General features: G+C 37.5%; 1 protein-coding gene across 4 annotated transcripts in view; it reads left to right on the top strand.

The window, feature by feature from the left end:
• Nucleotides 1–15,707, top strand: part of SPOCK1 (SPARC (osteonectin), cwcv and kazal like domains proteoglycan 1) — a 471,478-nt gene that overhangs the window by 268,492 nt on the left and 187,279 nt on the right. For all 4 annotated transcript variants that reach the window (XM_087709511.1, XM_087709509.1, XM_087709512.1 and 1 more), the window contains one exon: nt 5,885–6,017. In XM_087709511.1, the coding sequence (XP_087565637.1) occupies nt 5,885–6,017 (133 nt within the window). The remainder of the gene's footprint in view (nt 1–5,884; nt 6,018–15,707) is intronic.

Here is a 15,707-nt window from a genome sequence, read left to right as displayed (position 1 = left end):
AAGCAGGAAGATAAAGTGAACACTGAAAAGGTGATAAAATTCAGAGACAGACAGAAGTAAGATAATAAGAACAAAAATATCTTTTCTCTCCCTGGGTTTCAGAGTTTGACAGGTCATACTTTGACTCAAAGCACTTACATTACTATAACTGAGCAAGCCAGAAAGATAAAGAGAAAATGAACACACATTTTTGTCAAGCTGAAAAGACAAAACATTTATAATACGAGCAGCATTAAATCAGCTGTTACAGTTCTGAAAGTTTTGTTGGAAAGGGTATTAATGCCGTTTTTAATTAAAAGATTTGCAATATTTTTCCTTGATAAAAGTCTCTCATTAGTGAACTGAAATGGCTTCTCAAGAAAATGTTTAACAGCTGGAAAAAGTACAATACTGAGGAAAGCTGTATGAAAAGTTTAAGCTGAGTCGATGCTTTATGGGTTATTATTTTAAGCCTGAAGCTTCTTGAGAGTCAAGAGCTGATCTTCTGCCACAAGCACTGCAGGGTTGGTTGCGTTGAAACATAAAAATGCTTAATCTAAATATTTAATTTCAGATTAGATGGATTTCTACTAGAAGGCTATGAAACATTTCTGGTGAAGAGACTCAGGGGACACGCTACTACGGCAACTGTAGCTGGTTTTTGCTATATTTCTGCATCTGATTTCTTTTTGGATTAAAACGCCTACAGCATGGGGGATGTAGTCCATGATGCTAGAACATTTGCTTTACTTCAATTATTTTTTTTTAAAAAACCTTGTTCTTAATAAAACAGAAATTTTGATTATCTAGTCAAGCACACACGGAATAATTAGCATCTGCTATGCAAATTGTCCCCCAGCGGGGTGCCACTCATCCTGCTTTCCCTTTTCCTTCAACCAGACTGCAATTTGCCTGCATTTCCTTACGAGTTCAGCTCAGATATGCTATGACAATATCCATCTTTGTTTATCCTTGGGTGTTCAGAGCCACATTAACATAAAAAATGATGGATTAAAGGAAAGACTGGAGAATAAGGAGCAGACAATTTTAGTAATGGCAACCATTGTGATGCTGAGAAAGAGATGGATGATGCACAGTAAGAATCAATCAATCCTCCCATTGACAATATAAGTAGAGGGCCAGAATCCTTCACAGCTGGATTTCAAGGGATAGAAGCACTCAATTTTAATCTCTTCAATATGAGGCTACCCATTGCATTTTTTTTCTGGTTTTAAATCATGTTTGGAAACAAATACTTTCCCTACATGTGATCATATTCTGACAAACATCTTTGCATGCACACATGCAATAGTTGATCAAAGATCTACCTATACAAGTATTCTTCCTTCAAGGTCACCACATGAAGAAAGCAATCAGAGATTAGGAACATCTTTCAGGCTACAAGGTGCATTTGACTGTTTGCCTTTCCCACACTCTCCCTGCCTCCCTCTGGAAAGAAACTAGATTACTCCATCGTAAAACTAGAAGGCTCTGCTATTATTTGGAGAGTACATCTTTTTAACCACCCGATTATAATTTGTGAATGTTACTCATTCCATCCCTGCAATCAAAGGAGCTAACATTTACTGTTTAAAAAAAGTTGTGGTTTGAATAAAAACCAAATGTTCAGGTTAGATTTGGGAACTGTGTGTGAGCTGCACAAATGGCTTGTAAACACTTTTTTTCCCCCAGCAGAAAAGCTACTTACTATATGCTCTTGCAAACAGAATATGGGTTTTATTTTTTATTTGTAAAAACATCTCTTACCGGTATTTCCAGTGAGAAAATACATTCTAAAATGATTTAAAATAACTCATTCTAAACTCCTTGACTTTAAATCTGTACAAGAAGGGGCAGAGCCTAGGGAGGTGGAGTCAAGACAAGAATTAGCCTGGAATCCTTACGTTTTCATAGGCAATCCAAATCCAGCACCCCCTTGAATTCTATTAACTCTATCTAGCATCAGCTTAGTGCTGTTAGTTCACTAGAGTCTTGCTTATGGCTTGAACAATAAATCAGTTTGACTGGAATTTAACCCATGATATTGATTTTTCATTGTGAAAAGATCCACCCCACAGTTAGTCACGTCTTCATTAATAATGGCTTATGAAGAAAAAAGATTCCTAGTGTCATCTACTGAGGTAGTAAAGGACAAATGGCTCTAATTGCAGGCTTTAGTTTCTGCAGTTTATGATATTGTGAGATGTTTTCATATATGGACACAAGCTTCTAATGGTGCTATTTATCACTATGACAGAGACTGGAATAGAGGGAAGCTTGAACTAAAGTGAAGTAAAAAAAATTAGAATTTTGATTATTTCAGCCACTGGATATGATGTTACCTTATATAGGCAAATTGTATAGGTATGGCTTGCACCTTACCAATCAAGGTGATTTTGCTTCAGAAAACTTTCCTCTGGGTGTATTCTAAAGTATTATGAAATAGTCTACTGCTATCTTAAAATAAAGTCTTTTTCTATCCTAGCTTACTCTGAAGAGCTATTAGCTATTGCTGAGATTTTTTTCTTCCAAATGCTTGTTATGATGTTTATATTAACCATATGTATTTGCTGCATTCCAATATCATAAGGAGAGAGCGGGGAGGGAGAGAGAGAGAGAGAGGCAGGCAGGCAGGGAGAGAGAGAGAGAGAAAGAGAGAGAAGCAGGCAGGGAGCGAGGGAGAGAGAGAGAATACATATATGACGGAATAGAATAGAATATAACTTTATTATATCATAGACCAGAAATAGACATCACATTTTACAATATATTAAAAAAAATAGTACTGGCATTAATAGTACATAATAACAGTTTACGTAGGTGAAAATCCAATAAGCATGTGAGTAAATATAATGTTCCAAAAATTGTTAGAGATATCTCCAAAAAATTAGTACAAGTTGACAGCTATAATTTGTAACCACTTTTTTTCTTGTGGACATTGCAACAACACAGAATTTTGCCACTGCATGCGTGGTAGATGGGTTTGGATCCTGGAGGAGAAAGCATACATAAAAATTGTCTGCTCTCCCTGGCACTCTCTCTAGTAAGGAGAGAATATATGCTGACCTATAAATTCTGCATAACTCACAGTACAATAAAACATGTGAGATATCTTTGACTTCTCCTTTACCACATATACATACCGGTTCTGCTATAGGTGTTCTCTTATACCTGCCCTGGAGGAGTTCTGAGGGGATAAAGTTAAATCTGGCTTTGAAGAAAGCTATTCTTTATTTTGGGAAGATCAGATCATTTATATATCTTGCTGATTCCCACACACCCTGTTTGATTCATTTCTACTGTGGAGAGGCAACCTATTTAGTTCTTCTTAGAACTCCATGTCCTTCGTTCTATTGATTGCTACTTACTTTGCTTGGTCAAAGCCTAAGGACATTACGAATACTGGTGAGAGCCCATAAGAGCCCAGCTTGTAATCTATCGCCTATTTCCAGAGAGAGAGGACATATGTGGCAGAAATTGGGGCAAGTAACAAGAACTTACCCTGTCACACAGTGCTCAGGTCTTGAACTGGGCTGCCAGCTGAAATATCAGCTTGAACTATCCCATAAGCAGATCATATGTAAATGATTGGAAATTGAAACAGTAGACCATCCACTCTGTACAGTTATACAATACATGCATGTGTTATTATATATTCAAGTAGGCCAGAAATACTTTTTATGGCTTTATGAGTTATATCAGTTTTCATATGTGTCACATATGTTAGGGCTCTTTTGCCCTAACATATGTGGAAAATCCAAATCTGATATGATGTATTATTAACCAATTATTTTTCATTTAAATGTTTTTAACGGTTGATTTTTCATTTTAAAATTGTGGGTTATTTGACTGTCTGATTAATTGATTTTTTAAACAGTAACACTCATTACTGCATTTTAATGTAACTGTTGATTTAATTGCCTTTTAAGGGTTGACAATCGGTTCATCATTCATGTCATCACAAGCTTTTTTTTAGTAGCTGAATGGAGAGCTACCTGGAGCCCTAAACTTTTAGGTGTGAGTGGGAAGGTAAAAGGATATTGCAGGAGGACACAATGACCAAACATTCCCCTATGAAAACTACTTGATTTAAGGAGTTAAGATCAACTGAAGGAGTCTTTCTTTTCAAGACCTAGAAAAAAGATAAAATTCATTGCACAAGATTGAATTTCATGATGGAATTAAATACATTTGATTATATTCTGCCTGGGTGGCTCCTAGGGTGAGCTGAAAAACCGAATAGGGAAGCTGTATGCTCCCTCCCATATTTGGGCATACCAGGGGTTGTGACACCATACATACATACATACATACATACATACATACATACATACATACATACATACAATATACATATACTGTATACTGTATACTGTATACTGTATACTGTATACTGTATACTGTATACTGTATACTGTATACTGAATATGTATGTGTATATATATATATATACACATACATATTCTGTGTGTGTGTGTGTGTGTGTATATCTATTTAGATTTACAACCCCCAGTATGCCCAAATATGTCTCCCTTTATTTATTTATCAGCACAAATACAACAAATGTATGTATGTATGTATGTATGTATGTGTGTGTGTGTGTGTGTGTGTGTATATACACACACACATATACATACATACATACATACATACATACATACATGTATGTGTGTATATATATATATATATATATATATATATATATATATATATATATATATATATATATATATATACACATACATATACATATACATATATACATATATACTGTACACATACACACACACAACCACAAATATGTTATCAATAAAAACAATTTAAAGGAATTCCTTAGATACACAGTTCTTTTACATTTATGAAATCTTAAGAATAAGAACAAAACTTTCTGGAAAAGTCCAGAATATTCCATTTCTGCTCTCTACCAGGGTGAATCTCATCTGCTCTGTGTCATTATAAGTTCAATTGAGCAATTTCTGAAAGTAAATGGCTGATAAATCTTAAACATAACATTCCAATTCCAAGCAGGTCCTAGTAACATCTCAAATAGTGCCCTATTTAGAAAATGTTTACCTACATGAACTGTCTTCTTGATCACATGATGGAAAAATCTGAAGTATGAATGAAATGTTCTGTGCTGAAGAAGGAGTAAATAAGCTAGACAATTAACCTTCTGTTCTGTTTGGAGCAAAGTTTCAGGTATCTCTAAGCATGCCAACCTTTGGGAGACTTGTAGACCTGGTCTTTCACTAGGGATGGACAGTGTGCTGTGCGAACCTCTGATAATATATATTTATAATGTATTTGTCCCCATCATGGTATTTTTAATTGAAGTGAAACTTTTTTAATTTTCTTTTTTATAATGATAGCTGCTTTCAAACCTTTTTGCTTGGTAAATGCACAACCATTGAAATCAAATCAATAAATAACAGATAAAGACAAATGAGGTATATATTGTGCAAGAAATTCCCATGTCTCCTTTCATCTTATCGGCATATAAAAATGTATGTATAACTCTACCTCTTCTACTTGCACCACCAATATTTTTCCCTCTTTTGTTGAAATGGTAATAAGCAAAATTAGAAATCAAATTGAGTTTGATCCAGATTTAGACACACATAATCAATTAAATCCTTAGCTTTGCTCCAATAGGTCAGCCTGATAATACTAAACAGAATATTGTGTGATGTGTCACATTCAGGTACATCATTAATAACATGGGGTGGCGACATTAACAATAACTATCAGGTTATTCTTTCATTCTTGTTTGAACGTACTTGGAAAAGCCAGGATTTGAAATGAATATTACCCTACACAAAATGCAGATTGTTTTCAGTTATGTGGAGCCTTATACCTTGAAGAGTCATTTTGAGTCTCTAATCTCTCTTCTCCATATCTTTCACAGCCTTCGGCAAAAGAAAGGAAATCTGCCCCAGAGGCATTGGGCTGGATCATCTAATTTAGTTAAATGCAAGCCATGCCCTCTGACGCATGCCAGCTCTGTTTGTGGTTCCGATGGGCACACTTACACCACCAAGGTAATATCATTTAATAATGAAAACATGCATGATAGTTCATCCATGAAAGAGAAATTTAAACTTACAGTATATGTATGTAGCTTTTTTGAAGGATTGGAGAGAAGGAAAAACTTACCTTGCCACTGCTCCTATAGCAGTTCACTGAGTGAAGTCAGTGTTTCACAGTGTTTGGAAGGGGTTTTTGGGGGTGTGTGTGCAAAACTACCAGATTTGATGCCACAATATTCATGTAAAGAAAGAAGAGTTGACTGCATATCCAAGTTATATGAATCTTTAACTTAGTCTTGTGCTACATTTCATTATCTTTCTAATGCAGCTGAATGTATCTGTAGGTATGATACTGTACTGCATTCATATTGACCATATGCATTGCTGTTGGAGATTAAAAATCTTGGAAATATAGATATAATCTGATAATGGAGAACATAGCTAACAGTCCTTTGCCCTTGTTCATCAGTCTCTGATAAGTGTACTGTTTTACTGGCATTTCCCCTATCCATTCAGTGGGTTAGGACCTACAGTATTAGACACCAGGCAACAAATGAACTCTAATGGGTTCCATAAGAAAGCTGGGATTTCTTATGGCTCTAGTAGGTCTTAGTTGTCACTTGGTCTTAGTTGTCACTTGGATTGGGTTTTTGGCAAAGATTTGGCATGAATATTCTAGACATCTGGTAGATAAAATCATTCAGATTCACTTAGAAGTGGACTGTAAATAAGCCAATACATTTGAGGTGATGGAAGTCTTATGTGGTTACCTAGTATGTGTTTGAATGTGAAATGTGAATGTGAATGTGAATGTCCACTTGGACATGATCCTCAGGACTGTTAACTTGACTGCTTGTTTGGTCGTTGCCCTCTTGATTTGTGAAGTTCTTTCTGGTGGTGTATAATTGGTTCAGAATAACAGAATAACAGAGTTGGAAGGCACATTGGAGTCTTCTCATCCAATCCTCTACTCAAGCAGGAAACCCTATACCATTTCACACAAATATCTTCTTGTTATGCACCCAGTGTTGGACCACCCACATGGAGGCATGTCATTCCACTGATTAATTGTCCTAACAGGATATTTCTCTTTAGTTCTAGGTTCTCTCTTTGATTAGTTTCCATCTATTGCTTCTTGTCCTGCCTTCAGATTCCATTCAGTAATATCACTTTTTCAGAAGGATGGCCTAGTTCACTAGTGGCTTCTCCCTTAAGAGGTTGTTGCTGGATCCAATAGTTCTGGACAATTTTCACCCACTCTAACCTTCCTGTTCTTAGGAGGGTTGCTAAGAAGGCACTTTCAGAGGGCTCTGAAGGAAGCAGATTATTCAGGCCTGTTTCAGTCTCATTTCAGGTTAGGATATAGTACACAGATAGCATCATGGTTGATAGTTTAGGGATGACCTCTTGCAAAGCCAGGATGGCATGTTAGTGTCCTGATAATCCCTGTTCTTTTGGTGGATTTTAATACTATCAGTAATGGAGGCAGGAAAGAGATTGACATGAGGCCCTAATGGATGATGTGATACTTTTCCTGTTTAATATCTATATGGTCTGCATTATTTTTTCATTGTACATGTAAATTTGTTTTTAATATTGTACACCAAGCCAGAGTTGCTATGGAGTTGAGCCGCTTTACAAATATGATACATACATAAAACTGAACTTTAAAGTAAATGTAAAATCCAATACTAGTACACATTGTGTATCTGTTTTGAGTTACAATAGGGTTGCAGTTAGGCATACAACAAATACCTAAGCAACTAAGGAATTTCATATCTATGATTGCCCAGTAGATTATTTAAAAACAATAAAATTATGCATGCCTTAGGTATTGATTGAGCAAAAGAAAATCATTTTCCTAGTAATATGTAATTCATGCACTGGTATGTTATTTACAAGGGGAATTTTAGATTCTCTCCTGTATCTAACATTGGATTAATTATTCAATAGGTAATATGTATGATTGTCTTGTTTACAAAGCTTTTTGTTGTACACAGTTCCTTGCAATAATCATTTGGATTCCATAAAAATACAGATTTAAAAGTAAAATGTGTAAGATCACGCAACACAGAATGCCTCCATAAACTACTTTCTCCCTATCTTTGAGTATCAGTGGTTGTCTAAAAGATTAATTCCAGAACATATATCACACTGTAAGTCTCTGTATGAACTCCAGGTTGGGAAATGAGCCATAACTAAGAGGTAAAACTTTTTGCTTGCCAAGCAAAAGTTAAATTCTCTTCTGTTTTTACTCCCACTCTGAAAACATCTAATACATGCCCTTTCCCCCCCCCAAAAAAAAACCCTTAATTCAACCAGAAGCCTCTGCAGAGGAGAATCAGAACTTGGTGATTGGAGCACGATTGAGGCTCTGTGCTCTGACCTAGGCTTCCCTAAAAAGCATGAGGCAGAGTCCTGGTCCCGACAAAATCCCTTTTATTAAATGAATGTGAATTATAGCAAGGCGTGGCAAACAGTCTTTCAAAGGAATATTTATGACTACAGGCCTTATCTATCTTGAAAAGCTGCCATGTAAATATTTTCCAACTAAGGTGGCGTGCAAGGAAAGACTGGGCACAGAGTCTCTGAGAATAATGGAAAGATTTTCACACTCCTGAAACAAATCTTAACAACCAAACAAATGAATTGTTTCCTGCAAAAGCCCATTCCCCTTTCATTCCTCTTTTATTTCCTACGGCTGGGCCAATCACCTTCCACCTGTGACTTTCTTCCCAAGTCTACCCTGATTTCTGAGTTGTTCTTTTCTTCTGGCAGCTCTGCACATGTGCACACCGGGAACAGGCTCTAGCTGTTCCTCTGTCTCACTGCTGTCTAGCTCCATAGGCACCTGAACACTGCCAGATGACTTCAACCCCATCTCTGCCTCTGACGCAAAGCCCTTATCCAAGCCTTCCCCAGCCTTGAGGACTGGCCCATGTTCTTCCCCAACCTCCTCACTGTGTGACTCTTCTGCCAGCTCCACTGGCCGCTGGTGGGCCACAATACTCTGCCTCTTTGTACATACGCGTGACACAGAAACATGTGGAAATGCAGTTGTTTTCTATTGGGGTATCACAATCGGCTTGCTAGCTGCTTTGAGTCTCCACCTCCTCATCCCTTGTAAATATTACCTAATCTACTCTTTCCACTGAAGTAATAAAATTACAGTCATTGCCTTCTGTAGCTCTCTAGAAGGTTGAGAGGCTGAGTTGTAACACCAGACTCTCCTGACTATAAGGTTGTCAGCAACAGGAGTGGAGGAATTTTCTGTTGGTTAGGGGAAAAAAATAAAGACCTGAATGAACGAGTAATCTGTACAATAATCATATTAAAAATTTCTAAGCTATCTGAGCAGAGAATCAAATAAACCTTAATTTGGAGAACTAATTAACACATTTGGTGAATATGCTCATGACAAAAATGTTGTTATCCCATGTTGAATTGGCCCATCAGTTTAGAATTCCTTGGTCCTATTTATCAACCTCCTACCTTTTTTCTATTATATACAAGCATTTCTCTATATGCTTAGGATAACACTTAATATGTCTAAGGAATGAGTTGCTGAGCCCGTAAATTGTTTTCTGTCCTGTACTCCTTATTGTAAGTTTATTTAAAGTATTTATTTCAGACATTTGTCAACAGCCTTCCTACCCCAAACTTTATTCTTTTATCTGCATTATTGGGCAACACAGTACCAATTTCAGGTTCAAAGAGCTCCATTTTCTAAAAAAAAAAAAAGCACAGCTACTCTACTATGAAAGGCATATCAGTTTTGATTACTGTCATATAAATCATAATTGCCAAAGAAATTGCCGGTGTTTTTGCAATCCCACCAGCAAACCACAAAGAAAATAGAATGAAAGATAGATTTCTATTCTTCCTTAACTATCTCTCCTATCTTCAGAGCCACTTAGTCCATAATCATATAAACAAGTTGAGACTGGCTTGATAAATCGAGAGCTTTTGTTATGCACTCAGGCAATCTGTTTCACAAGCTGAGTAGATCTTTACTGAACAGGCTGAATGTCAGATATTTCAGAAAGTCTTTTGATTATTTACTATAGGATTTAATTCCTTTTTTAAATCCAGAATCAATGATATTGTTTCTTCAGCTTAGTTTTGAATCCAGTAATCATTATAAAGCATATATTAATCCATGTTCCTCTCCCATCTTCTATTTAGCATGTTAGTAACTGAAGTAGGGAATATTTCCTGGCAAGGTGAAAATGTTGATAGGATAATTGTGGAAACAGAAGGTCAGTGTTACACCTATTGGCTATATATATATCTATATATCTATAGGCTCTTTCTGTACCGTCTTTGCAATGCACCTGCCTTCAAAATAAGTGAGGCCAACAAATGCAAATCCCAGTCTGTGTATGGTCTTTCTATCACAATACAAGATTGGGGATTCAGGCATTGATATGTATAAACAGAACTGAGTTTTCAGTAGCTGTATATAATTCAGTTAATTTCATTTCAGTGATTTGTGATACCATGAAAATTCTAAAGAAACTCTTGGTAAAACATTTGTTTTATTACCACTGTTCGCAAAATGAAGCAAGGATAAATCTCTTTATTTTACTTATTATTACCCTATATTACTTCCCATCTGTTTGCCAATTGTACTTTTTATTGCTTTCAGTGTAATCAGACACAGAATTCTTACGTTGTTACTTGTTCTTCCTTCTGTGTCACATCTGCAGTAATTTCCCTCAGAATTTGGATTTAATTTTCCTCTTCATTGTAACGAGTATGTAATGAGTAATAATCTCCTGATGGGTATCTAAACTGCAGCTACCAACAGTTAACATTTTTACAAATGCATTAAAAAAGATTGCATGGTAAACTAAGTTCCTGTAGAGGTAGTCCTCAGTTTACAACTCTTAATTTAGTGACAGTCTGAAGATACAACAGTATTGAAAAAAAGTGACATGACCGTTTTTCACACTTATGACCCTTGTTGCATCTCTATGTACATGTCATCAAAACGTGGCTGCTTAGTATCTTGGTAACTATTCCATCACCTTGCAGTAAATCTTCATTTTTTCCAATATTGGATGAAAATAATCCTTGCTGCTGTTAAGACACATAATATTAAATACATACTGTTAGGAATATAATCTAACTGTTGGATTGGCAATATATAAATCATGTAACAATGCTATACCTTTTTCTTTAAATCATACTATAAAATGTGATTCGTTGCTGTTTTCCTCAATCGGCCATAAGAGGGAGCCAGAATGACTGTTAGCTCTCTGTTTCATTAGATACTGGGCTGATCTGATCTGAGTGTTTTGGAAGCTGGCTGTTAGAAAGTGCCGTGAGCTACTGTTAGTTTTGCAACTGCTAGCAAACATTGAATACTGAACTGATTATATGATACTGTACTATGTTATTTGGATTATCTCTTAACTGAAAGATGTTGATGACTGACTGTCTTAACCGTGTATGACTTGGACTGTTTGATGGATTCTGATACCTCTATTTCCATGAAAGTAAAAGCCTATTTAAACTGTACAGTGTCTCTGTATGCCGGTTTCTGTGTTCTCCAACACAACTCTCACAACGCTTCTCTGAACGTACTCGCTCTCCCAATGGGGAGCTTACCTAACACATACTTTTCTTATAAAGTTTTCTGATATTATATATAATAAAAACAGTTCAGGTTTAAAATGTACATATTTCTCTATCTGTTGTGTCCCGCCAACAGCCAGCAGAGCTGGCAGCAGAGTCAGACAGTGAAGAGGTTGGGAGGAACATGGGCCAGTCCTAGGGGCTGAGGAAAGGTCAGACAAAGGCTCTGTGTTGGAGGCAGAGAGGGAGCTAGACAGCAGTGAGACAAAGGAACAGCTGGAGTCTGTTCCCAGTTGTGCGCATACCCAGAGCTGCCAGAAGACAAGAACAACTCAAAAAGCAGGGTCGACTTAGGACTAAAGCCATACCGTGGAGGTGATGGGCCCCTTCCATAGGAAACAAAAGAGGACCAAATGGAGAGTGGGCTTTTGCAGGAAACAATTTGTTCATTCGGTCATTTCAAGAGTGGAAAGTTCTATTTGTGACTAGAAGAGACTCTGTCCCAAGTTTTGCCTTGCCCTGTGTTTGGAAACTAGTTATTTGGCAGCTCTCCAAACGAGATAAAGTTCTTGTTGATAAACATTCTTCTGAAAGACTGTTTGCTAAGCCTTGCTATCTGTGAATGAAAGGAATTCACAGTTGTGTAAATAAAAGAGGTTTTGCCAGGACTAAGACTCTGCTTCTTGCTTTTTAAGGACGCCTGGATCAGAATACTATCACTTTTTCTAACCACCCGTGTATCTTTGCCCAATTTTTTTTTTGCTTTGTCACAAGAACAACACAAATGATAAAATGTGCTTTTAAATATTTTATAAAATAGTTAAGATATTAGATTGTACAGAAATGCATATATTGCTATTGAAAATTAAACAGAAAGAGAATGTAGAATACTATCGAACATAGAATTTATTTTACCAATGGCTGGAAAAAAGGGGTGGAGATTAAGAATGTAATCTGTATTGTTAAGTAAATTAAATACCCAGACAACACGATGTTTATTAACATCTAACTAAGAAATGTATTTAATAGAAAATCAATAAAATAATAATAATAAAAAACTTGGATGCTTGGCAACTGGCATGAATTTATAACAACTGCATTCTCCCAGGGTCATGTCCTAACCATTTGTCATCTGACAAACTTTTGACAAGCAAAATCAATGGGGAAAGCCAGATTCGCCTAACAACTTCATGATTCAATTAACAATTAACTGCAGTGGCAAAAAAAATATCATAAAATGGGGCAAAACTCACTTAACAATTGCCTTGCTTAGGGGGAAGGAGGAGGGGGGAGGGGGGGAGGGGGGAGGCAGGGAGGGAGGGATATATACTAGGTTAGACATGATGTGTTAGATCTCAATGAAATGTGACTTCACATGTATACTGTTTTTCTCTTAAAAAAAAATAAAAAAATAGGATAAGCCAAATACATTAACATATAGTGGAAATACACCGAGGAGAGGAGGAGTAGGAAAGAAGAAAGATGGGTAGAGAGGGATGGGAGAGAGGGTGGGGGGAAGGTGAAAAGGAAGGGGGGAGCGGATCTGGAGAGAGGAGTGGTAGAGGGGGAGGGGAAGTAGGGTAGAGGGGGATGATTGAGGGAAGATAGAAAGTTGGAGGGTGGTAGAAGAAAGAGGTATATGGAGAATGGAAGAGGTATATTGGGCTTTTATTTTCTGGGGCATTGTCGACAAGAGGAATTGATGCAATTATTGTTTAATACTGTATGGTGTATACATGTGAGTGTATGAAAATGAAAATGAAAATAAAATATATTAAAAAAAAACAATTGCCTTGCTTAGGAAGAGACATTTTTGGCTCCGTTGTGGTCATACTTGAGGACTACTTCTAATAACATGGGTTGTAGAGGATGCAAACTGGACCTTAATAATGAACAGTAGTCTAGATTTTCAAAGTTACAGACCACTCAAAAAAACTTACCATATTTTTTGGAGTATAAGACACACCTTTTTCCCCAAAAAAGAGGATGAAAATCTGGCTGCGTCTTATACTCTGAATACAGCATTATTGGCCTCCTGAAACCCCACCCTCTTCCCAAAAATGGACATGCAGAGGGTTAGGGAGGCCTGAAAAGTGCTCCTGGAGACTGGAGAGGGCAACCCCCCCCCCAGGAGCACTCTAGAAGGCTCCTAAAGGCTATGCATGCCCTTTTTTTGGCAAAAAATGGGTCAATTCTTTGCTTGTTTTTGCCGCCCCCAGCCTCCAGGAGTACTTTGCACGCCCCCTCTCTCTGCATGCCCCATTTTTCACAAAAAAAAATGAGGCATATGCAGAGGGTTTGCAGAGTGCAAAAACTTTTTTTAAAATTTACTTCTTCAAAATCTTGGTGCGTCTTATACTTCGGTGCGTCTTATACTCTGAAAAATATGGTACCTACGATTCATCCATGGGACTGCATTTCAGGCACTTGGCAACTGACTTGCATTTTTTCCCAGTTGCAAGTGCTTGCAGTCACATGATCATGTTTTGTAATTGTTTTTTGCTTCTTTCTGGCAAAAAAAACACCCATTGGATAACTTGGATTCTGACTTACAAACCTGCAATTCATTTAACAGTGGCTTCCATAACGAACGTTGTAAACAAGTTGTACAATACTGGTAACTCAGTTTACGACTGCAATAACTCATGACCAAAATTCATGGCTCAACTGTAATCTAAATTGAGGCATGTGAGTGTGCACTGACAACACTACTGAATTGTCAATATCTGCAAAAGCCCATGAATTTTGCAGGCATCTGCAAAAAGAAAACCTTAATTCATGTACTGTACATACATTGATTCAAGACAGGTTTTCTCCCTGTGTGCATCAGCACTGAACACACTGATGTCTCCAGGAGACATCAATGCCTTTTCAGTGACTGGACAAGAGTACAGTGCTCCAGGGAACTGCAAAAGAATTTGAAGTGCAATTTGCCAAAGAGAAATTGCAGAGCTCTATTCTGTGTTGAATCTAGAGGTATTGGGAGTTTGAAAACACTCCATGGACTTTGGAAATAGATTGTGTCACCTTGGCAATTTGAAAATGTGTGGACCTCAGCTTCCAAAATTTCCATCCTGGCTGGGCAATTTTTGGGAGCTGAAATCTGCACATCTACAAACTACTAAAGTTAAGAAACACTGCAGTAGACGGAAGCATATACAAATTTTGCCTGTTCCTCAATTCCACACTCAACAAGAGAAGTGTGTATCACATCATAATTCCAGTATTTTCCAAATGCAATTGAAGAGCAGATGATTCCCTGATCACCTCCACTTCCAGAAGGATTACTGTGATTTTCATATATTCTGACTTTTGAGTCATTATTATGTTCCAGCACTTTTTTCCTAGATCAGTGATAGTGAACCTTTTCAGTACTGTGCCAAAAAGGGAACGCACACGCATTCAAGCTCATCTAGGATGCAACCCGGAAGAGGAGCTACTCAGGGACCATGCACACACTGGAAAATAAATTTTAGGTGCATGCATGCACGCCAGCCAGCTAGTCTTCTGGTTACTGGTGTGCATGCGTGCACAACAATCAGCTGGGACACAACCCAGAAAAGGAGCTGCCCAGGGGACATGAGCGCACTGGAAAATGAACTTCAAGTTCCTAGAGCACGCATGCGCACCGGCCAGCTAACCTTCTGGTTACTGGCATGCATGCACGTGCAACAATCAGCTGGCCAGCATGCATGCTTACACTGGAAAACAGAAGACCAGCTCTTCCAGTTTCCGGCACTGCCACACACATGAAGGCCAGCTGATCATCATACATGCATGCACAACAGAAACCCGGAAGAGGAGTGGGTGATGCCATGCATGCCAGGCAATATGACTCTGCATGCCACTTCGGGCACATTGGCCATAGATTCACCATCATGGTTCTGGTTCATAAAACAATAGATGAAAACAATAGATTGCCCCTGGTTTCACACAGATTATCAATGATCCAATGCTTAGGGAACTTTAAAACGTGGCATCAGGTTCTCTCCAAACATCAAATCCTTGCTTGGTTACTAAGGACTTGTGCATACATTGGCATGACTGCTTCATTTTCTGGGTGAGTAAATTCTATTAAGTCTCAGAAACTGTCACTTGCCATTTGAAGATTGCAATGAGTCC

This window comes from Thamnophis sirtalis, unplaced genomic scaffold, assembly GCF_051295495.1.
Source record: "Thamnophis sirtalis isolate CommonGarterSnake01/CBP01778 unplaced genomic scaffold, rThaSir2_p1.2 scaffold_3, whole genome shotgun sequence".
NCBI lineage: Eukaryota > Metazoa > Chordata > Lepidosauria > Squamata > Natricidae > Thamnophis > Thamnophis sirtalis.
Note: the sequence above shows the minus strand (reverse complement) of the source record. Positions and strands in the feature narration are given on the sequence as shown.